Source organism: Triturus cristatus, chromosome 12 (assembly GCF_964204655.1).
Source record: "Triturus cristatus chromosome 12, aTriCri1.1, whole genome shotgun sequence".
Lineage (NCBI taxonomy): Eukaryota > Metazoa > Chordata > Amphibia > Caudata > Salamandridae > Triturus > Triturus cristatus.
This window is the reverse complement of record NC_140595.1, coordinates 199,931,879-199,956,389: the sequence shown is the minus strand read 5'-3', so window position 1 is coordinate 199,956,389 and position 24,511 is coordinate 199,931,879. Positions and strand designations below refer to the sequence as shown.

General features: G+C 45.7%; 1 protein-coding gene and 1 non-coding gene across 3 annotated transcripts in view; both read left to right on the top strand.

Annotated features, from left to right (window-relative positions):
* SF3B3 (splicing factor 3b subunit 3) overlaps positions 1-24,511 on the top strand; it is a 152,371-nt gene that overhangs the window by 27,959 nt on the left and 99,901 nt on the right. For both annotated transcript variants that reach the window (XM_085640008.1, XM_085640009.1), the window contains 7 exons: positions 4,509-4,650; positions 5,072-5,184; positions 6,130-6,267; positions 6,661-6,764; positions 7,701-7,866; positions 14,359-14,454; positions 20,841-20,913. In XM_085640008.1, coding sequence (XP_085496134.1) covers positions 4,509-4,650; positions 5,072-5,184; positions 6,130-6,267; positions 6,661-6,764; positions 7,701-7,866; positions 14,359-14,454; positions 20,841-20,913 — 832 coding nt within the window. The remainder of the gene's footprint in view (positions 1-4,508; positions 4,651-5,071; positions 5,185-6,129; positions 6,268-6,660; positions 6,765-7,700; positions 7,867-14,358; positions 14,455-20,840; positions 20,914-24,511) is intronic.
* Positions 7,512-7,597, top strand: LOC146773058 (small nucleolar RNA SNORD111). Its single transcript, XR_014974895.1, has one exon. It is a non-coding gene; the product is annotated as a small nucleolar RNA SNORD111 (small nucleolar RNA).

Genomic DNA, 24,511 nt, shown 5'->3' with positions numbered 1-24,511 from the left:
CTTCGGTTTCACCTCCCAGGGTCCGGTACGTTGATTCTGTCGCACCTCCATGGTGATGGTGCGTGAAAGAGATGAAAATAATGGTATCAGGACGCTGTCCTGTGATAACGGCAAAAAGGGACCAGGGAGTGAAAGGGCACCACACACTCTTGTGCTCTTCAAAACAAACCTAAAGAGGAAGTGTGAGAAAGTGCCCTCTTTCTTGCATGGTATGCCCCCACTTTTTGCTAAATTGCTGAATGTACTTTGACTGAGTGTACCCTGGACTCCTGCCAATCAGGTGCCCAGGGCCTATGTTCCTTCCTTAAACACACAAACTCCAAATTGGCAAACCCTGGCCACATGTCAGCCCCTAGTAAATGGTACCCTAGGTACCCAGGGCCTTGTGACCAGGGAAGGCCCCTAAGGGCTGCAGCACTCATTGTGCCACCCTTAGGGGCCCTGTACCCTTACACACACACACACTGCCTTTGCAGGCTGAGTGTCTGGGTGCAGGACAGAATGAAGAGTCGACATGGCACACATCCCTGTGTGCCATGCCCAACACCCACACTGCCAAGGCATATGTCAGTCACCCCTCTGGCTGGGTGCCTTATGCCCATGGTGTGGGCACAGGAGCAGGAGCCCTGTGCCCCTACAGTACCCAGGTCCATTCCTGGGCACTGTAAGTTCAGTGCTGCCATTTAAGAGTACATGGCGCTGAGAGCTCGTCAAACACGAGCTCCACAGCACCATAATGGCAACACTAAAGACTGGGAAGTTTGGTATCAAACTTCTCAGCACATTAAACCCACACTGATGCCAGTGTGAGATTTAATGTACCAAGCACCCCAGAGGGCATCTTAGAGATGCCCCCTTACAACTAACCTACAATCCACGTCTGCTCTGAGGCTGCCCAGGCTGCCACACAGCAGACACGTTGCTGGACCCCTGGGTGGGAGAGCCCCTGCTCTCCCAGGCCTGCAACAATGCACATCCTGGGTGAGGTGATAAATCTCCTCCCCCAGGATGAGCAAAGGGAAGCTTCAAAGGCCTGCCGCCTCTAGGAGTTTCCCCAGGCCACTGCAACCCCCCACTCTGGTGGGAAGCTTGGCCGGAAACCCCATACAAGGACAGGGGATGTGCCAGCCTGCCCACCCCACCCCTCAGGTGGGGGAGGCGAGGTGAAGCACATCTCCGGGCTTTCGCCATATTGAAGATGGGAGGCCCTACCCTATCAGGATTAGGCTACTGCCCCCCTCCCACAGGAGTGAGGCAGGATAGGGGTGTACCCACCCCAGGACAAGGACCCATTGGTCTCTGACCTTCACCTACCTGTAACGCCCCTAAATCTAGTATTTAGGGGCACCCTGAACCTTCCTTCCCCAGATTCCAGATTCGAAAAACTACAAGAAGAGCAAGAAGAACAAAGACCTGCCCTGCAGCTGCTAAAAAGGGAAGAAGACACCAACTGCATTGGCCCCAGCCCTACCGGCCTGTCAACTCCCGGACCTGCACCAGCGCGGCATCTCCCGTGGCCAGCAACCTCACCAAGCCCCGGAGGACCTGGCTACCTTTTGGCTCTAAGCCCCTGGGACTCCCATGAGTAGAGGCTCTACTCAGAAACCTATTTCTAACCCCTGGCAGCAGCCCGGAACCGCGAACCCAGCACACTCTGCACCAGCCAAGCCTGGCCAGTGCCGGAGTGGACAAAGACCCTGAGGACGACCCCACGGCGACTGTGACCCCGAGTCCGGCACCCAAAGACCCCCCTCGACATTCCGGAAGAAGCCTGCAGCCTCGGAACAAGGTGCCCCCCCCCCCCAACCGCGATCATCAGAGGGTAAGATTCCCGACACCAAAAGGCACCCCTGCACGCGGCGCCCTGCGGCCCCCTGTGCCCAATCCCGGGGTACCCACCTAACCTACAACTACCCAACTTACCTCTCGAAGTGGTGGTGGCACCTGAAGCATCCTTGTCCCCGAGCTTGCAGCCTTTTTCCTAACCGGAACATTCCCATTGATTTCCATTGAGCGCATGAGGGCTCAAAAGCACCCTGCACCCAGCCGCCCGAGTGGCCCTGGCAGTGCAATCTCTACAGTAGCCTACTTCCCCACTTGCCCTGAGTGAGTGACCAGGAGCCCAGCTCCCACAGCCGCGTGGCCTGCTAGTCAGCAGCCACCAAACCAGGCCCCCCTATTCCTCATAGGCTAACATTGGGCCTAACTCTCTCTGCACCTGGCCGTCCTGAGACCGCTGAGGGTCAACTGACTGTACCTACCTGACACTGGGAGACCCCTGAGTCTATGCCCAGAACCTCAACTCTGCCAGTCGAGAACTTAACCTTAAACCGCGAACTTCATTTTCCTCATAGGGTTACATTGGCTGGCTTTTTCTTGGAAATTCTTCTAAGTGTGAACTTTTCAAAACTCAAAATATTCACCAAAAATCAGCCGAGTACCAAAAACGAATTTACTCACCTGCTCTTAGGTGAGCTCCCAGTGCTGGATCTTGGTGCCCAGCACTGACTCTGAAAAGTACCCACAACTATACTTACCTTTAACCCATTTTTCTTCCATAGGAAACCATTGACTGCTTTTCTGTGAAATTTCTTCTAAGTGTTGATTTCTACAATCTTGAAATATTCTTTTAAAATCGTACAATTTCTGCAAACGCAATTACTTACCTGTTTCTGATAAAGACCCCAGTGCTGAGTCTAGGTACCCAGACCTGGATTACAAAAGTAATGATAAAGCAATCTACCTGCAACTTGAATTTCTTGCCATAGAGATCCATTGAATGTTTTCTTTGAAATATTTTCCAAGTGTCAACTTTTGAAATAGCTAAATATTATTTAAAAATCAGTACAGTAATTAAGTCGACTTTCACCACTTGATTCTGAATATTGTCCCAGGGCTGGATCTAGGAACCAGACCTGGAATTCCAAAAGTAATCTGAAAAGTAATTTATTACAAATAACCTGAATTTACCATTGAGCTCAATGCATTGTTATGTTTAGGAAATAGGATTGTTTATTGCAACCAACTGTGACTATTTACAAAAATCCATTGCTTATTGCAAAAGTATTTATATTCAACCTCTCATTCTGAGAAAGTATATTTTTATTCCCTTTGTGGTTCTAAAAATAAAACAAGCATATATTTTATATATATAAACCATTGGCCTAGAGTTCAGTTATTGAGTGTGTGAGACCATTTGCTGACTGAGTGTGTACAACAAATGCTTTACACTGTCCTCTGGTACTGCCTTACTGCTCGACCAAGCTACCACTTTAGAGAGTAAGGTTATATCTAACTTTAGCCTCTATCAGCCCCTGGGGGACTGTGGACTCTGTACACCCTGTACCTATTAGGGAACAGTATATACAGAGCCACTTTCTCACAGGAAGGCGTGACTAGTGCTCGGTTGTGAGGGAAAACAGGTAGGGATACTTGAGAGGGTCCTAGAACTCCCATTTAACTATTTGGGCAGTCCCTCCTCCCAACCCACCCTGAGAACCTTTTCCGTACCTGGGCAAGCCACGCTCCTCCTGGAGCGTGGCTCGGCGAAACGTGGGGACATTAGCCTCCTGGCCCAGCCCGGGATCCTGATGGTCTCGTCCCTCGGTCTGCTCTGCTGTCTTCGCTTTCTCCTCGGCTCACCACAAACGCTCCTTCTCTTGAGTCTTCCTCCGCTCCGGTGTCAACGCACACTCGCTTCCTGGATTCCCCCGTCCTTATCGTCATGAACGCACTGAAGTCAGGCGGGGTGGGGTCTCGTCGTCCCGGAAGCCCCAGTTAAAGGAGCCGACGTCGTCTTCCTCTGTCAGCTTCAATAAAGTTGAATTCTGTATCTTCCAATCGTTCTGCTGGGAGGAGATAAGAGGGGGAGAGAGATGCACTGCAGTGCACCAGTCTAGATCGGATTCATGTCTCTCACCGATCCCGCCCCGTCACACATGTATATTTCAGTGGTCCGATGATGCACTTTGCAGTTAATGGATTTATGTTAAATGCACTATGCGTTTTTATAATTGTTTAGTTATTATTATGACCACTTATTTTATTAATTTATTTCACGTGTATGTATTTTGTGTGCACTTTCTCTCAGTTTTAATCCATGTGTATCTGTTTTCAAAAAGTTGGAACCAATATCTGTTTTCTATGTCGATGATAGTGACATAGTATAAATGTTCAAAGTAAATGGCGCTCACCAGATTGAACAAGCATTGGCATAGCCAATAGGTCTTGACTTTGGGACCTTATAAGTGTTTAACCATGCAACAGTTAATGTTGTTGCACCAAGGATATTGTGCTGCATAACTAAATACTTATAAGGTCCCAAAGGCGAGACCTATTGGCTATGCCAATGCTTGTTTTAGTCTTACTAGTGCGCTGGTCATGTACTTATATTTTGTTTTTGGTCACTTAATCTCTGCCATGCTGAAGTTTCCAGTTAAGTGTTGAGCCTTCTGGCTTTGTGGAAGATTGTTGGAGTCTTAATGGAACATTGCTCATTTGTTTTTTAGGAGGCAGATAACGATCCAACTGGTGAGGCAGCAGCAAACACCCAGCAAACTCTTACTTTCTACGAGTTGGACCTGGGATTGAACCATGTGGTGCGGAAGTACAGTGAACCCCTGGAAGAGCACGGCAACTTTTTAGTGACGGGTAATTACAAGAACTCAGTTTTCTGCCCTGTTTCTATGTCATGTTGTAACGCTACTGTCCCTACGTTCTGAAGGTCGTTTGTACCCTGGATTTCATGTTAATAGCCACACCAGAAAAGCTCCCTCCTTTAATAGTTGTCATAAATGTAACCTCATTTGTCCTTAAAGCATGTACTCTTGTTGAGCAATAATTTCCTGCAATGCTTTCTGCTCCATTTCTTTGGATGATTTTAATATGCTACATAATCGGTTATATGTGTGTGTGTGTGTGTGTGTGCGTGTGTGTGTGTGTGTGTGTGTGTGTGTGTGTGTGTCTGTGTCTGTGTGTGTGTGTGTATAGATATATTTAGATACACATATGTTTCATGGGATGCTGAGTTTAGAGTCTTAATCTGTACTTTTCCCCTATATCCTTCCCTCAGTTCCTGGTGGTGCAGATGGCCCCAGTGGAGTGCTGATCTGTTCTGAAAACTACATCACCTACAAAAACTTTGGTGACCAGCCTGACATCCGATGTCCCATTCCTAGGAGAAGGGTGAGCACTTTAACTGGAAGTCTGTCTTCGGTGTTAATCTTGAATTTGTCATGAAATCCAAAATGTACTGCAGCTTAACCTCGAGCCCAGCTTAACTTTCTGTTGATGGGTACTCTTTGCATGTGTAAGGTCTCTTCTCCAGGATCTGCAGCTTCATGTGGTTTGCAGTCCCTGGAGCAAAACGACCACCGAAGCATGTGGTAAAGCACTGGTCTAATGTTATGGGCTACTATTTAATGGTGTTCTTCTCTCTGTGTTAAATCTGGGCGAGTATGATCATACTGGGAGGATGTGGAATTAATGTTCATGAAACAGAGGCTTATTTAGATACCAGTAGAGGACGGAGCTCAGTCCTTTGACGATATTCGGTCAATATGAGACTGAGATGCACCGATTTTATTTTTTTTCTTCCATTTTGAATGGGCACCCCTGGGCCTTGTTGAGGATTTTTGGTGAGGAGGGTACAGGCCGCACCTCTAGTAATCCAAGGTGATGAATATTCCATGTCTCTTCTCTGATATTTACCATGGAGATGCTGGTTTATCTGATTGGATGTTGTGACTGATGACTTGGTTAGGTGGGTTCAATTGTATTTTTAAGGGTAAAACTGTTCACAAGCATGTTTAGTGATCCCAAATATTTCTCTGGGTTGCACTTATGGTAGTTTTACCAGCTCCATTTGCTAATATCTGGTGCGCTTCACACAAAGTTCCAGCATTTCAGTATAATGCTTATTAAAATGTATATATTTACTAACTGTAAAATATTGAATTCGTATTTGGAAGATTTTCTTTTTTTTAAATTTAACATCCTGTCTAAGCTGTATCATGAAAGCGTACGTTATAATTCAAAACTTACAAGTGCTCGCTTATATTGAGCATAAGATTAGCTTAACTACTCTTGCTGAGATCGCTCTTGTTTTTGTATTTCTTGACCCACACACAGAATGACTTGGACGACCCAGAGAGAGGTATGGTGTTCGTGTGCTCTGCTACCCACAAGACGAAATCCATGTTCTTCTTCCTGGCCCAGACTGAACAGGGAGACATCTTCAAGATCACGCTGGAGACCGACGAGGACATGGTATGTGCCATGGCGAACTGGCTAGGTTTGTCTGTTGACTGTTGGGGAAGAAGCGGGGTTGGTTTTCATCTTTGTGTTTTAAGTGAAAATTGCTTTTGACGAGGGTGAGGCTGCCTTAATGTGGAGATGCATCTTCCTCCCAGCCCAGGTCTTGAAGGCTTGTCGGGTCTGCTGCAGAAATGATGATGAACTCATGTCTCTTCTCTGACCTTCAGTATGTAGAGAGTGCAGTACTTTCTGATTAGCAGCAGCGGATGTAACTTCTTAGACTGTCAAAGCAGCATGCTGTCTCTGTACCCTAACTACATGGGTATCCTGATTGAGATTTTGGTCTTCTAACCCTGGTAAATGTGTCTTGTGGAAAGTCATATTGTTTTCTTCTTCTTCTTTCAGGTTACTGAGATCCGACTGAAGTACTTTGATACCGTCCCTGTGGCGGCTGCCATGTGCGTGCTGAAAACTGGCTTTCTGTTTGTTGCTTCAGAGTTTGGAAATCAGTAAGTCGCTTTTATTTTTATGTTGCAGTTTAAATTGCAATGGCAAGGAAATGAACAGGCAAGGGAGGCACAAAGTGCCAACTCAAACTTGTCATGTTGGGCATGAGGAGCTAAGACGTAGGTATCTTTTTTTACAATTTGGTCTGGTCTGTATGCAAGAAGTCCTGGAAAGCGTTATTTTCTTAGCATCCCCCCAGTAATAGCTTTGGAAAAAAAGCTTGAAGGTAGAGTCTGTAGATGGTTGATTAAATCCCAAATCCCTGCCCACCCCAGGCACTTTGGTGCTGTAGGCAATAGGAAATGTAGTAAATCCACAGAATTGCTTTTTCCAACCAGAAGGCCCACCATTTTTTGGCTTCTTTTGGGTTTTAATCAACGCTCAGTTTTCAGGATTTCATATGTTTGACGCTGAGCTTTTCAGAAGATGAGGACCAGTGTTTTTCTGAAAGATTGGCATGGATGCGTTTGTTTTGTGGTTAGTAGAGGTTAGTCACTATTGACCACTATCTCTTGGAGTCTCTATCCATTTGGATGAAGTGAGGTATTTCTAAGTTGCCATTAGTAAATTGTGGTAAAGTGAGGGGCAAACAACAGCCTTCTTACCACAATAATCATTTGAAAGTCTGTGTACTTGAGTAAAAGTGGGTGAAGGGCATAACCTTGTGTTCATTGCATGGCAATATAAGAGCATAATTTAGGATTTTTTTGTGTGGTCTGGTGGAGGATTGTGAACCTAAGAGCAGTGCTGTGCTAGAAATGATGAGCATTCTCATGTCTCTTCTCTGACACCAAGGCTGGAGATCACTGTACGTTCTGAATCTGGACAACAGCACTCTAGGTCCAATCTGATCTTTCTTAATGATTAGTACATGTTGCATGATTAGACACAACGGAAGCATACACAACTTACTCTTTTTTTTTTTTCTTTTCTTTCAGTTACCTGTACCAAATTGCCCACTTGGGAGATGATGATGAGGAACCTGAATTTTCATCAGCTATGCCTCTAGAAGAAGGGGATACTTTCTTTTTCCAGCCTAGGACGCTTAAGAACTTGGTGTTGGTTGATGAGCAGGACAGTTTATCTCCCATTCTCTGCTGCCAGGTATGCATGTGCATGGACACATCTTCAGCATACATGCCACTCTGCTTCCGTTGAGTCTGTTAACCCAGATGGCGTGGCAAGCATTGGATCTGTCTACTTGGGCTTCTTATCTTTTTGTGTTTTTTCAGTTTGTTCAGATGTGTTTCTGAGAAGACTGCTTGTGTGCCTGGTCTTGTTCTCTGGTAGTAGTAGCGCAGACGATACAAATATCCGATGATGGGTGGAGATACTCAAAACACTGCTGTTCTCCATACGTTTGCTTGCTGTTTGTGATACGTAGTTGACTTAAGCAGCAGGACCTTCATCTTGACAGTGATTGAGTGTGGGTAGAATTTGGTGGTAGTGTGAAATCCACTCTTCTGAGTTGCGTTTCACTTCCATCATTAAAAGATGGACAAGAATTGTCAGTAACATTGTCACTAGTCAATCTTTCGACTGTTAAAAGCTGGAGATAACATGCTAGAAACTGGACATAGGATAACAATATTAGTGTGACCAGTTATGGCAACTACCACCTTTACCGAAATGCTTCAACTCAAGAATGCGGGCATGGTTCTAAAATAACACAACCTAAGAAGGGTGTGATGGGAGCGCTTGACCACACCAAACACATAGTGCTCCCCAAATAAAAATAAATAACACAAAGAGTTACGTGTGGTATATAAAATTGCGTATCTCTACTGAAGACTTGTTTTGTTAAGGACGGTAACCCTCATCCACCCTGGTCCTAAATAAGCTTTAAAGTATTGACACTTCCTAAGGACAAGTGTTGAATATACATTCACTGATTTTTTTTTTTTTTATTTTTTTTTTTTACTTTTTGATCGCTAATTTTCATTACTTTTCTGAGCAACTGCAGGATGGTAGTCTTTGTCTAAATGTTATACATGTACAGCCTCTCATCAAGCCAGTGTTTATATAAGATCTATGCCATTTTGCTTGAACAAAAGGTATGCCATTGCTCAGAAAAGCACGCTTTCCTTGTGAGGCATTTTAATAATTTCTCTATGTTAAAAACTATATTTTTTCTCGAACTATTGTTTTAGCATCCTTTTAGATTTACAATGTGATGCATCACAGATGTGAATGTTTCAGAGCAAAAAGATTTTCAAGTGGATATTGGAATTAACACAGTGCACATGCAGTTGAAGAGCAACAGACCTCTGAGCAGTACAGTGAGGTGGCAAGATGAGATTGTGCACACAGGTCTTTCCAACAGAGGGAGGGAGATGGGCCTGTGTCGGTCCAGTCAGATTTGCTTAGTTATATACTTTTAGTGTCTTGCGCTCTTGTTTTATTTTTATTTTAATTAGGGATATCAGGCTTGGACTGCCAAATAAATTATGCAAAAAAAAGTGAAGTGTCTGGGTACTAACTAAGATTAGGTGGAGAGCAGCTCCTGTATAGAGCACCATACAACACCAGCGACACTCTGAATCTGCTCACTTCTTTTTTGTGTGTGTGTGTGTGTATATATATATATATATATATATATATATATATATATATATATATTCATAATTTCCAGCCACAGAAGTCCTTGAAGAGCCAAGCCTGGTGCGCATCGGGGTTGAGGAACCCTGTTTTTTTTACGGACCACTTCCGTTCACTGTACATAGCATAATCCAAATTAGCTCATGAAGTTTATTTTACTCCATGCTGAACAACCCAATGTGTTTCAGCATGGAACACCCTTGTTCGCGGGTGGGATGTTTTTTTTCCTGGAATACATTTAAAGTGCAGTGTTTTAACAACAACATAGAAAACGGATGTTAGAAGGTGGTTCTGACCATCTGAGAAGCCTGGATTTTTCGCTTTTTGAACACCTCATTTGTTTTTGCTTTTACTGTGGGAGAGCCTCATAAGTTGGGACTCACCCACAGGGAACTTATGATGAAAGAGACTGCATGTGGATTTTACAAGTGTCCCCCTGATGAGAGTAAACGGCTGCACCGCAGCCGGAGTTAGGGGCACCGGGCTGGTTACATGTAGACGTGTGTACATGCGTGTGCACACGTGTAGGGGGCGCGCAGAGGAGATTCCTGTCGTGCGCAGCCCAGGAGCAAGTACAGATAGAATGGTGTGGCAGGAATTATGCAGAGTTGGGTGGTGACATGGAATAGGCTTTATACTATGGGAAGCCACATGTAAGGGAAAGTCAGTGTGCTTTACTGGTTTCTCTGAAGGAACACTCCCATTATTCTCCTATGAAGATGGGGACCATATGGGGTAGTTTCACTTCCCTAGGGCCTACAAATTCCAAACATGCACCAAAGTACACTATAAGTTGTGTAAAAAGAAGTATTCTGTGGAGTCCAAAGCCATATCTGTACTGCTTTTGGGTCATCCAGAAATGTCCTATTCCTCTGACTCTGCTCATAACCAGAGCCTGGCTGGGTGTGACCCTTCCGGGCTGTATTAATGACCTTACTCCCCAAGCCTTAGCACCAGATGCCTAGCCCTTCACTGCAAGCTTTCCAAGGGCGAAGGTCTCCTCTCCAAGGGGGAGAGATGGTGGGTGGAGCAGCCTGAAACACTCACCCAAAGCAAAGTTCCATAGTGCAGATCATGAGCATACTATAAATAACAAAAAGCAGGTAGGTGACAGAAGCATTACATACCATAAATATATTACAGTAAAATACTACACAAATACCAAATATATACTTAATACTAACAATGTAAGCATGCCATCACCGCCCCCTTATGACAAGCATTAGCCGCACGCGCTCAAAGTTAAAACCAGCATTGGCCGCGCGGCCGTGAAAGTGACACGGCCGCGCGACCCGTGAATGGGATCGCGATCAAAGAAAGATGGCGCCTGCGCGCGTGCACGGCCACCAAAAGCCTGTGGCAGCACTTTGAAAACCCGAACACTAAATTTCTCGCAGAGCAGCGCATGCGCTGGCTCAGCGAGACCTCAAAAGGGCTATTTCCCTACATAAACCCGAGAGGGGGCTGGTGGCGTAGTTGGACCACGGAGTGAGACTTTGGGGATGGGGACTTCAATGTCGTTTTTACGACAACTGTGACTGGTCTGTTGGACCGCCCACATCCAGGTGTGGCGTCCGTACTTAATACCCTCATACACGACAATAATTTACTGGATATATGGAGATGGTCTCGAGGGGAACAGAGGGAGAGAACTTGTCTCCTCTTAACACAAAACCTGGTCGAAAATAGACTATTGGCTTATCTCCATGGAGGCGACGCTATGGGGAGCTATGGCCACGCATTTGGCCAGTACACTATCAGGCCACGCCCCAGTGCACCTAGAACTCACAAACCCTCAGACATTTAGTTATGCAGCACAATATCCATTGTGCAACAACATCAACTGTTGCGTGGCTTAACACATAAGGGCCCAAAGGCGAGACCTATTGGCTATGCCAATGCTCGTTTGACATGGCCCCCCACTTTTTGCCTGGTATTTGATGTGTGTCACCTGGTAGTGCGCTGGATTCCTGCTAACCAGGTCCATAATGCCAGATCTCTTTCCCAAAACTATGCAATTGTACCCCAATTGGCAATACCATAGACACTACTTGTAAGTCCCTAGTAAGTGGTACCCCTAGGGTTAGGAGGCCAAAAAGGGTCCCTAAGGGCTGCAGCACGAATTGTGCCAGCCTAAAGGACCCCTCGCCAAACACACATTGACACTGCAGGCTACGTGTTTGGGTGGAGACCAGGGTGAAAACACGACATGGTGCCCTGCCTGTGTGCTATGAGAGCTAGCACTGCCTGAATGCATAGGTAAGTCACCCCTCAAACAGGCCTCACAGCCCTAAGGGAGGGTGCACTATACCACTGGTGAGGGCATATATGCATGAGCAGATATGCCCCTCTAATATTGGGGTCCCATTACTTAATATTGTAAGTGCCAGTGAAGCCATAGAGAGTACATGGGCTGGAAACTCGAGTTCCTCAGCACCATGATGGCTTCATTGAGCTCAGGAGTGTTTGATACCAAACTACTCCTTCAATAAATCCATACTGATGCCAGTGTGGGATTTCTTGTACCATATACTCAGAGGTGCCCCCTGAAAACCTACCAACCCTGGTGTGGTCTCTGGCTGCAGGTAGCCAGCCACCACCAGACATGTTTCTGGGCCCCTGGGTAGAGAGCCCCTGCTCTCTGTGACCTTAAAGAATGCACATCCTGGGCAGAGATGTCACGCCTCCTTCCCCAGGATGGGCCAGTGGTCAAAAGAGGAAGCTTTAAAGGCCTGCTGCCTTTGTAATGCGGCCTCCAGTCTCTGCTGCTAGCAGCAGATGGCAGCCCCTTGGTTTACACCCCCACTTTGGGTTGGAAAATTTAAGAGAATAGGAGGTGTGTCCATCTCTGCCACCTCCACCCCTATGGGGTGAGAGGCGATGGAAGCGCATCTTTCAGTGCCTGCCATGTTGAAGATGGGGGACCCCTCCAATTGGGGCTAGGTCTATGTCCCCTCCCACAGAAGGGTGGCATAAGAGGGTGTAATCACCCTGGGTAAGGTACCCGTTGGCCCTACTTGCTACTCCCCTAAAACTCCTCTAAATCCAGTATTTAGGTGGCTCCCCTAGACACTGGATTTGCGACAACCTAAGAAGCAAGAAGACATTCCTGCAGAGAAGACTGAAGACTACCACTGCCTTGGCCCCAGCCCTACCGGCCTGTCCATTTTCAATGAACCTGCATCAGGTCTTGCAGCCAGTGACCTCTGAAAACCCTGGGAGGACTGCTACCTTTGACAAATACTCCCAATCTCCCATGGAGAGCAGATCTGTCCAGAAGAAACCAGCTCCAAGTGCTCCGGAGCCAGTTGGAAACGCGATCCCTACTGTCATGGTTTTACCTCCCCTCGCGACCCTCCGAGACAGATAGGTGAGGGAGACATCTCTCACCCAGCAAGTCCCTTTGTTTCTCCAGCCTGAAGACTGTAGCAAGTACGGCAGCATCCCGCAGGAGACAGTCACAGAGAGCGGCCCCTTTAACCGTAGCGGAGGGCTGGGTGACCCGCAACGTCACGATGACTTATACTGCAGCTGGCCATTCGAGGGAGCCCGGGAAACCAACTAGAAGGTAGCTGGAAGAGAAAGAAGCAGTTGGAGAAACGAGGAGCCGGAGGAACCAAAGGACGGAAACCTGCTGTTGCTTAACCCCGCGAAGGTGGTACCGACCAGGGAGCCGGGAGGCCTCCTAAACGGTGCTGCGCCGAGCCACGCTCCAGGAGGAGCGTGGCTACAAAAGGTACGAGACTGTGTCACGGGGTGGGTGGGAAGGAAGTCTGTTCCTTAAGCAGCACCCATCATCCGCATGGGTCTTGTATCCCCTTCACACTACTCACTAGCTGTGTGATTGTGCACCGGTGGTCCCTCACGCCTTTTCCCTTCACTCGTAACAATTCAAAAACCTTACGGTCTCCATATCTCTTCTCTCCCCATAACGAACCATGGAACCATCGAGAGGTGACGACCCCGGGGAAACGAGGATTATCCGGACCTTGCTGCTGAAAGTCCATACACCTAAAAGGATAAGATGCATTATCCTGTCGTCACAGACTGGCGTATTACACTAAAAGAGCATATTGAAAAATAAAACCCGCTCTACATCAATGTCCTGTGTCCGCCCATCCTTGCCCATCCTTACACCTACCCATTATGCACCAGACGCCCATGTCTGAGTGGCTCACCTGTGCAGTGAAGTCTCCCCTGCGATTCTGACCTCGTGTCCAGTGCTGACTGACCTCTCCTGATCTCCACCGTGGTGCCTGCAGTGAATTAGTGTTGATTTTTCCAAGTAAAAAGTATTTTTATTTAAAAAACGTACTTACTGTATTGTGCAGATTTTTGCCTTAAAATGAAACTAAGTATATTTTAAAAAATTGGCCTGGATCTCCTTCTTGAGTCATGTGTCCATTATTGATAACTTTTGTGCTATAAATGTCTTGCACTCTTGTGTTAGGTCTAAGGCTGCTCACACACACTACATCTAATGGAGCACTTTGGGTTTTACATTGGGCGTTCTACACTTTTGCGGAACCCCTGGACTCTGTGCACGGTATAATCAACTAGTGGTAGTCCCATGTACAGAGCCAGCTTCTTACAGTGGGCATACAATAGGGTATGCTTGGAAATTGCATATGATGGCTAGGGATCCTTGCCCTTTAAGTTCATTCTTTGTATGTCTGTGCAAGGTCACTTGGCATTTTCCTCAGGGAAAGGTCAGGATCACGTCGCACACAACGACTCTGACCATAATGGATCTGTTTCTGGCCCTCGTGATGTAGGCCTTAAAACCTTTCTTTTTCTGGGAATCTTCAAAACTAGTAGTAGAAAAAGCAAAGCTTGCAAGCTCACTACTCTCAGGCAGGGATCTCCTACTTTATTTGACAAAGCAGTCATTTGTAAATTGTTGCTTATTTCCTTTTGCTGTAACTTAAAACCTCCACATGCCGCTCTTTTTGTTATCATCTTTCATGTGCATGCCTCATGCTTTTTTTCTTTCTGCAGATTGCGGATTTGGCTAATGAAGACACACCCCAGTTGTATGTAGCTTGTGGAAGGGGACCCCGGTCATCTCTGAGAGTCCTGAGACATGGTCTAGAGGTGAGAAACCTGCATCAGTTTTGAAATTTTTTGGCTCAATCCAGTTAGGCTCTGAACTTACAAATGGCATGCCATTGTTAAACCCATCCAAAAGTCACACATTAGCCCAGTTGGTATTCATACTGTAGCAGAGTGATGTGGATGTATAATTGGAGTTTGTGACACCAGGTGTTCTCTCATAGGAGCACTTCTTCAATATATATCTTCTTAATTGTATTCTTTTGCCTTTATTCAGGAAAGCCTGTTAAGACTCTTAGGAAAGAGACAGATTATGCAAACTATAGACATAGGCTACAGATTGCCCAGTTCTTCATCATGAAGTCAAGAGGGTGAGAAAGAAGTATCATGATGTTTAAGCAAACAGCATAAATTTCCTTCCCAAACCCTTTTTTATGATGGAGATGAAGGAGAGCAGGGCAGTGTAGCCTCATAGGCTGGCATATGGCAAAAAATTGAGAACACAAGAGACCACCAGCATCCCATCATGCTCAGCAAATGTCCGTTGCTTCAGTTCTTTTTTTGGCTCATGCTGACAGGACCCCAGAGCATTGAGCTCTGCCTTTTTAGTCTTTTTTTCTCATCAAAATTCTCCAGTACAAACTGGTGAGAACACCTTTATTTGACGTTTTTCATCTCGTCCTGCCTTTTTCTGACAGAAAAGTGAAGGGTTTTGTTTTGTCAAATAAAACACCTTCATTATTTGGCAAGTGCCAAAAATGTGGGAAGAAGACCAAAACGGAGCATCACGAAGTCTGCAGGGACTTTTTGCGACTCCACTTACGTGAGAGAGGGAGGGAGAGAGAGAGAGAATTTACCTTCATGGGCCTGAAAAGAGATGGCAGCAGCTAACCTAGCATGAAGGTGGGACCTCAGAGCAAGGGGTAAGTTCAGTCTTCCTCCAGGGCTCTTTCTTCAACCTCTAGAGGATGTGGGAGGTCTGAAAAGACGTTTTCTGGGCAAAAACGACATTGGTCCTGACGGACGTAGAAAAGATTGACGTCAATGCAAGGTACTGCTCAATATTGTTTGCCGTCAAGAGGTGGATCGATGTTGAGGAAGTGACGTCTGTCGTCGTCGAGACGACCCCGTCTACGTCAAAAGGCCATACCCTGTCGACGCTCAGACTGCATTCGCTGTCGGAGTGCCTCATCGACAGTAAGGAGTGGGTTGAGGAGTGGAATGACTTCAAAACGTAGTAGTGCAATGTTGAGTTTCTCGGCGTCAAGGGGACACCAAGAGATGAGGAAGAAGAAGAGTGCAATTTATTTATCGCCAGAATCAATATTCAAGTGCGTATTTGCCCTCTCCCATTGAGGTACCATGTCAGTCTCCTCTGTTGTCTTCACCACCGTAACCAATTTCGCCTCTTCAACTACTACCTCCACTAATAGCGCTTCCTCCAGTGGTGCCATTTACACCGAGAGACATTCCAGCTGTGAGGAATAGGTCGCACTTTCGAACGTGCCACCACTCTTGCCATCATACACATGATAGCAGCTCATCAACATCGTCACGCCGTTCTCATCGACATGGGTCACTCCATACAAGATCTAGGTCAAAATCTCATTGTAGTCATACAGGTACTTCTTCCACGTCTACAGGAGGATATTCTTCTACACTTTCAGATTCTTCACCCCCTCGTATCTAACCTGTGGATGACATTACAACCTTCCAGAAGGCCCTGGTTCGAGGAGCGGCCAAACTAAATATACAAACACCTTCCACATCTGTGATATTCGCGACAGTACACTAACATACAGCTTCAAATCCTCTACTACCACTGGTCCCTGGCCTCCTAGGACCTGCCATGGCGCGGTTTTTGACACTGGCCATGCTTAAGCCTGCTCCATCAAGGCTAATAAAGAAATACTGGTCTCCGGATCAAGACCCTCTGTTCCTCCACCAGACTCTGTAGTAATATTAGCTGCTAAGAAGTACCACTCCACTTCTCCATCATCTGCTCCTACGAATAAAAAGTAGAAAACTGAACTCGGCTGGCCGCAAAGTCTACAGCACTACAGCAACATCAATGAAGGTAGCCAGTTCAACAGCTCTCTTGGGCAGACATGACAGAGCCCTCTGCAACCCCATCCAGCATTTCGATGAACATCTTCCAAGAGAAAAGAGAAGACTTCATGCATATAGACAACGCGGGAGCAATGGTATCTAAGCGGGTGATTAGCGCAGAAGCGGATTCTTCCTTGCTAGCCGCACATGGATACTGTCACAGAGTGACCATAAGGAGACATGGTTGACTCTGGTTGACATCCCTCAAGCCGGAGGCTCAACAACACATACAGAACTTGGCATTCTCAGGTTCCACTCTCTTTGGAAGTCCCACTAACAATGAAATGGCGAGAATGAAAAGAGAAATGGTGTCTCTGAAAGCAGTGGGTGTAAAGAGACCAAAAGAACAGAGAAAAATGTTCAGACCTTACCAACGTTGTTTTTATTCCCAAAGGTTTAAAACCCCTCAGTGGTACACAGGTAGATCTCCGCAACGACACAAAAGATCATACCAGCAACAGCTAAAACGGACAAAAAGACGCTCTAACCAACAGCCTGCTTAGGTAGGTAAACAATCAATAGCGCCCAAGCCATGAGTATATTTTCCTCCCTCTTCTGTTACAAACTGCTGTAGGGGGGAACATTTCTCCTTATCTGGCAGAGTGGCAAAATATCACAAAAGACCCTGGGTTCTGAATATTCTGCAAAATGGATATTGTCTCAGGTTCACCACCGTCCATTCCTCCAAAACAATCTAATTGCCATCTCCCATTGCTGCGGTCGGAAGTCAACATCCTTTTACAAAAGAAGGCGGTGGAAGCTGGTCTCCACAGACAACTGGGCCCAGGTATTTATTCCAGGTACTTCCTAGTAAAAAAGAAAGACAAAAGCAAATTCAGACCCGTACTCTATCTCAAGACAGCCCACAAATGGATTAGGCGAGTAAAGTTCTGGATGCTGGCATTGCATCAAATCTATCCCCAGTTACACTAGGGAAATTGGCTGTGTTCCATTTACCTTCACAATGCATATTTTCATATCCTGATTGCCAGAAAGTGTGAAAAGTTTTAAGGTTCGTTGCAGGGCAATACCATTATCAGTACACAGTACTTCCATTTGGCCTAAAGTCAGCACCCAGAGCTTTCGCCAAATGCATGGCAGTGGCAGCAGCCCATTTTAAGAAAGCCCAATTCTTCATCTGCCCATACTTAGACTATTGGCCCATAAAGGCCTCATCTTCCCAGGCAGCCCAACTTCATTTCAGCTGGACCTGCGTTCTCCTTCTATGGTTGGGGCTTCTTGTAAACCTCAACAAGTACATGCCAACTGCGGTTCAGACTTTGCATCATTTGGGAGCTTCCATCGACACCAGACAGGCAAAAGTGCCTCCTTTCGGAGGAGAGACGCTTATCGATCTTTCAGAAATGTCACAATATCATGAAAGTTTCTCATCCAATAGTGAGGCCTGAATCATCTCTTCTCAATGGCCTCATGCATCTAATGACCCCAAATGCTCGCCTCCATATGTGGCCTCTCCAGGAATGGTTCGAGGACCAGTAGGACCGACTAACAGGCAGCTGGGAAGACAAGACCATACATGCAAAATAGTCCCTAAATTAGTGATGCTCTCCAGCCAGTCTTCTGCAAGGGATGCTGTTTCCAGCAGGTCCCCTCTCAGACCATAGTGACGAATGCATCTACATGGATCACCTCCAGATTTAGAGCACATGGTAGCAGATAGAGATGACGTATCACATCAGTCTCCTAGAACTCTGCGCAGTTCATCTTGAGCTCAAGGCCTTTCACTCATCGTTCACGACCCTGCTTGTTTATACGGACAATACAACCACCATGTACTACCTTAACAAGCGGGTGCACGGTCCAGAGCCTTATCACTAGAGGCCCAGGCGATATGGAGGTGGCTCTTAGTCAGAAAACTGACAAAAACCACATATGGGTCTTGCACAATGATGCTGTTCAAAGTGTCTTTCAAATGTCGGGTGCCCCAACCATTGTTTGCCGCTGCAGAAAAGAAAAAATGCTGCGGCTTCGCCTCTGTACTACCATCCAGGGGCACTGGGGAATGCCCTATGGATTGACCAGTCTGGCATATTTCTTTATGCCTTTCCACCGATTCCCCTGATCCTGGCATTCCTAATCAAGCTGCCCCACTTGAGGGCCAAGATGCTCCTCATAGCTCCAGAGTGGCAATGTCAATAGTGGTTCATGGACCTGCTTCATTGGCCAGTGTCCACATCGCAAGCACCATACAGACCAGACCTGCTAGGCCAGATGATTCACCCCGATCTCTCCCTTGACTGCATGCCTCCTGAGCTAGTGCAGTACTGACGTTTGAACCTGCCACAAGACTGCATGGAGATTCTCAAGCAGGCGAAGTGACCTTCCACCTGTTCCGCGTATGCCTTCAAGTGGAAGAGATTTTGCATTTGGTGTTCCTCCAAGAACGTGGACCCTACTACTTGCCAAGAAGATGCAATTTTTCCATACCTACTACACTTTGCTAAATCTGGCTTGCAGTTCTCTTCTATAAAGGTTCATCTGGCAGCTCTTACTACCTACAGAAAGTGTCCTTCACATGCCTCCTTTTTTCAAAATCCATGTGATAAAGGATTTTTAAAAAGGGTTGAAGATTGTTCTTAAAGGCTAGCTTAGTTGTTCCTCTGTCTTCTCCACAACTTAGTGTGGGTGGGCTTGCTACTCCGTCCAGTTCCTATCACTATAAATGGAAATCCCCTACAAGAGAAGGAATAGTTTGTTACCTGTAACTTCTGTTCTCTGACAGGGGAATTTCCATTGTAGTCACACTCCTTCCTCCCCTGTGGAATTGACAGAGCTAACCATGTATTCTAAATATTATCATACATCTCCTTTAAAAAAAGAACTAAAGTAACTGCCAACTGCTGAGCATGATGGGATACTGGTGGTCTCTGGGTTCTTAACCCCTTCCCCGCTCATGACTGAGCCGCTCCGTCATGAGCCACGGTTGAGCTGTGCTCATGACGGAACAGTTCCGTCATGTCACGGCCGTTGGCGGCCGCTCCGCCTATGCGGCGCTGTTTCCCTGCCTGTGCGGGGGGACAACGCAAATGGGCGGAGTCATGACGGAACCGTTCCGTCAAGAGCACAGCTCAACCGTGGCTCATGACGGAGCGGCTCCGTCATGAGCACAGCGCCACCGCGCTGCCCCCCCCGCACCCCCCAGCGCTGCGGCGGAATTCCCGCCGCAGCGAAAGGGTTAAAGGCACAGTCTCTATTTTTAACCATATAATGACAGTCTATTAGGCTACACTGTCCAGCTCCCCTTCATCACTATCATAAAAAAGGGGTTGCGTGGGATATTTGTGCTGTTTGCTTAAATATTGTGAAATTACACACACATACTTCTTTCTGGCCTTTTTTGATTTCATGATGAAGAATTGGGCCATTGTAGCCTATATCTTTAGGCTGCATAATATTTCTTTCTTAAGTGTCTTTGCAGGCCTTCCCAATGAAAGGCGAAAGCCTACACTTAAGAAGATATATATTGAAGAAGTGCGCCTGGGTCCCTGCATGTGGGTGGGACTATTCACTGCTCATGCCTATAATCAAAATTCCCCTACGAGAGAACAAGAGTCAGAGGTAAACTACTCCCCCCCCCCCCCCCCCCTTTTTTTTTTTGTAAGGCCAGATGTGAAATCATTCAGGTTGTTTTACAGGGTTACATTCAGGAAGTAGTTGCCAACATTTAAATCATGACAACCGTGTTCTTATTTTTAAAGGATTCAATCTAGAGGCAATTGCCCCAAAGAGGTGATCTGTGATCGATCAAAACCTATTTTTTTTTTTAGCTTGGTATAAATAGTGAGTATGGTTTGTTTCATGAGCCCGCATACGAGTACATATGTGTGTATCTTTTCTTACTCTGTGCTGAAATTTAGTCTACAGTTATATGGTCCATGTTCTGCTCCTTCATGTATGAATTTAAAGTTTGTCTTTAGAGAAGTAGTCGGGCAGATTTAACAGCAGAGAAAAGTTCACAGTACCCATATCCTACAAATGTATGGATTTTTTAATAATTTTTCTGCTAAAAAAAATCATCATGCACAAGTATTTTTTTAAAAAACAACTCTACAGAGGGTATTTTCCCTGTGCTACTTTAAGTTAAAATAGATTGTTCTGTACTTAGCTATTGGTGATAAAAGAGCTACAAGGCCCATTGAGGCTGCTCTCTTTTGTATCTGGTAGTTGTCTACTTGCAGATGGCATGAAGTTTTGAACCTAGCATGATATTGTTAGTTCTCTCTCTGTTATGTTTGACAAAGTTGCTTCCCTTGACTTGGTTGCTGCCACTGCTTACAGAGCGCCTCCATTTATTTCAGGTGTCTGAAATGGCCGTCTCGGAGCTGCCCGGTAATCCAAATGCTGTTTGGACTGTGAGAAAGCACCTTGAAGGTATGCCATGTTTGCAAAAGATATAGAAATGATGTGAGAGTAGCACGAGAGGCACTCCTTTACCCTTGTGATTAGGCTGACTGGAATTTGATGAAGCTTCATGTCTCTTCTCCAGAACTTCAAAATGTGGAGAGTTTGCATTCTGATCCAGTCTTCCCCACCCAGCCGTTCCCAGTGGGAATCTCAGCCTCGATACAGCAGGCTGGCCTGCAGTAGGATTACTGCCTTCATGTGTCTTGAGCTTGTTATTGTGGGTAAATCTGTTGTGCTCCTTTCTCTGCGTGTTCCAGGCTGTGATATTGGAACTGGTCCGGGTTTGCACACTTTGTCTCAAGACAACAGGTGTAGGGTGATCCTCTTCCTCCTGTTAGCTTCCCCAAAACAGCTGAACTAAAACGATAGTTCAATATCTAGGCTCTGGCCTATCATACTCACAAGGGGGAAGAATGTCACTGTGTTCACCATTATTAAGTAATAAATGAGGGCTACAGATCTTAAAACTAAATGATTTTAAAGGGAATCCCAGCAATGGAAAGGTGCTTAGGGTTCAGATTGTTCTAGGGAGCAAGGCACTGGAGTGTTGATGGTTGCAACCCCGTTCTTTGCTGAGTCAGACTGTAGAAAGCTTTCCTGTAGCAGCTGAAAGCACCTGCACTGCTATATTGACTTCCCTGCTTTAGTCCTGCTAAGATCCCAGCAAAGGGTGTAGCTTTCAATGCAAGTTTCAGAAGGGTCTAATTTAGGCGGGCACTTATCTTTGCAATTGAGGGCGCCCTTTATCTAGGAAACAACAACCTCATGGATCACTGTATGTAGAGTGCTTTCATGTTTTCACTTCCCCTGTCCTCCCCGGTCATTCAGTGTAGGCTCCCAGCTTTATTCCCATTAGGAGGGTGATCTATTTTTGTGCCTTTTTGTCTTAATAAAGACGTGTGTCTTTGAAAGGTTAAGCAACCCACACTGAAGTACGAATGACAGCTCAGGCTCTACAGAACATAGAATTCCTCTCAACCCCAGAATCCCATCCTTAATACATGCTGTTGATCAGAGCAAACTCTGTTGCTGTGATTTGTTAATAAGCAAGATCTTTATTTCAACATGGGTATCTTACCAACGGTAGTGGGGTAACTCCATCTGCTTCATCTCCCAAGACTCATCAGGCCGTAACAATTAAAAATATTAGCTCTTGTACTGCTCATGGAGGCCGGGAAATAATTTATATAACACTCCACCCCACAGCTGTTGTGATGGTAGCAAAGCAGGTCCCTTTTAATTGTCTTTGCGTCTAGTTCAACGTCTCATATTTCCTATTCCATCGCTGAAGTCCTGCAGTGCAGTAGATACATTTGACAACCACTGATTTTCCTGATGTTTTCTAAAAGAGGAATTGTGTTGCTGTTCAAGTAATTTAACTTTTCCTCCCTTCATTGCTTTCATTCTTGTTGCACCGAATTAAAGGGAATGCAACACACTTTGTTTTTCTGTTATCTCTGAGAGCACTGGTAGCAGCAAAACAAAGTATCACACAACAGTTCACCACCTTAGAAGCAGGAATGACATGAGTGGGTCTTGACATAGTAGCGGGTCTTTGAGATGTGTGAGCCCTAGTAATGGTCGCGTAGGTGCATGTTCAAACATTCAGATATTGTGGTGTCCTGGCGTGTGCAAGAAAAGACTTTCTTTTACCAACTTTGTTCTCCAAAGAGGAATTTTGTCGCTCCGCCACATGTTTAGAGATCAACCTTTAACTCTTGTGCCTGGAAATGTTCATTTACTTTGGTAGAGGTGATGTCGGTTGGAGCACCCTGCAAACTCAGTGTACACTATTTATCCTATATTTGGTCTATTATACCTTTGTTTTTGTGTTTTGTATTCATTTTTCTGAGACACCCAACAAACGTGAGAGTAGAAAACACTATCTTTGTAAAAACCAACCGGCGTACTGCTGGCAGCAAAATTCAGAGCCTGATCACAAGGAAATGTGCAGGCAGTTAAACTTGTTTCTAAACTGGTGGCGAAGCAGGTGTTGATATAAATGATTTCATACATTACTGTGCCCAGAAGAGCCGAGTACATTAGCTGAATCCCCTCCTTCCATCTAGAGCATCACATGGCAAATACTAACCCTGGCTGGTACGTGGTGATACTCACTACCAATACCAAGCCTCTCTTTCTCTTTCACAGGTGTCTGGTGGTGGAGGTGCTGATTCCCCACAGGTGTGTACCCAGTGCTAGGGGTTCCTCTGCCGTTTCAGGTTACACACGAGGGGATCCCTGGCTCCATGTCCACCTTAAAGGAGCCACGGAGGAGGGACTCGCCATGCCATTCATTTTTGCTACAGTGCCAGTCTAAAGTGTTGGGGGAGGGCAGGGGCTATTTCTGGAAGTGGATCTTCTCCCTTCCCTAGGTGCGAGAGGGGATCACTGAGACTTATTGTAACCTAACATCCTATTGAAAATTTGCAAATTTTCTGACATTGTAGATCCTGTATTTGAAATACCAGTTTGTGTGATCTTTGTATTCCGATAAGGTATGTTATGATCAAGAATTAACTGGTTTATCCCTTTTTGTGTTCACTTTTATATCCTCCTGTTCGTCTTTACTTGTACACCAAAGCAGCTTCCGTAGTTTGTACAGACACCGCTTGTGTCTCCGCTCAGTCCACTGTTAATGTGTTTTGGTGGAACACTGATAATGTAAGATAGCAAGTAGTTTAAAAAGGGTTTAGGATTATGTAGCAGTGCCTGGCTAATTAAGCAAAATTAGCTGCTGGAAATGTCTTGCAAGATCAACCACTAGCTAGCCATCTCCTGTATGCTTCAGGCACAGTGTCTGAAACAACCACCCTTCTTTGTTTTTTTCCGTGTGGTCAAACCCTTAGCTAAATTGAATGGATGAATATGTTTGCAAACATGCCGGTGAGAGCTGCCCATTCCTGAATATTCATTCAGTGTGTTTGAATGTGCAGAGACAAGTTTTCATTTGTGAAAGTGCTTCTTTTGTCATAAAATGCTCTTTGCACCTGATGCGGGTGAATTGGTCTTCCTGGGCTTCAAATAGAAGATGGTGATTTTGACTGTTTGCTGCTTCAGTCTCCTCTTGTATGGTCAGGATTGGGGAGAAGGAAAGAGACTGAATTGTTTTTGACGTTTCAAACAGTCATTCAGTGATTCATGCTTCTTCCCACAAAAAATAATGCCGTGCATCCTCTTCCCATGCTGAACTCTTTTGGGTTGTAATCTGTTTAGCGGTACACATGAGTAGGCTGGGTGAGGGAGATGTATTCTGGCTTCATTCAGCCAATGAGTGTGTGGCACACATTGACTAAAAGAGCTTAATGCATTGCTTAGCATTGAAGGGTTACAGGCAGATGAGGTGATGCTAATGAGAGATTTCATTGATAAGTGGCTAGACCTGTTCTTTGGTCACTTCCCTTCTGTTAAGGGTTTCAGCAGGGATCTATGCAATAGGGTATACTTGTGGGCAAAAGATTTTTCACAGCTTGATATGCCTAAAAATAGTATATTTCGTTCCTTGTTTGGGCTGTTCTTTGCCTACCCATACATGTTCGACAGAATACCATTCTTAGTTGAGATT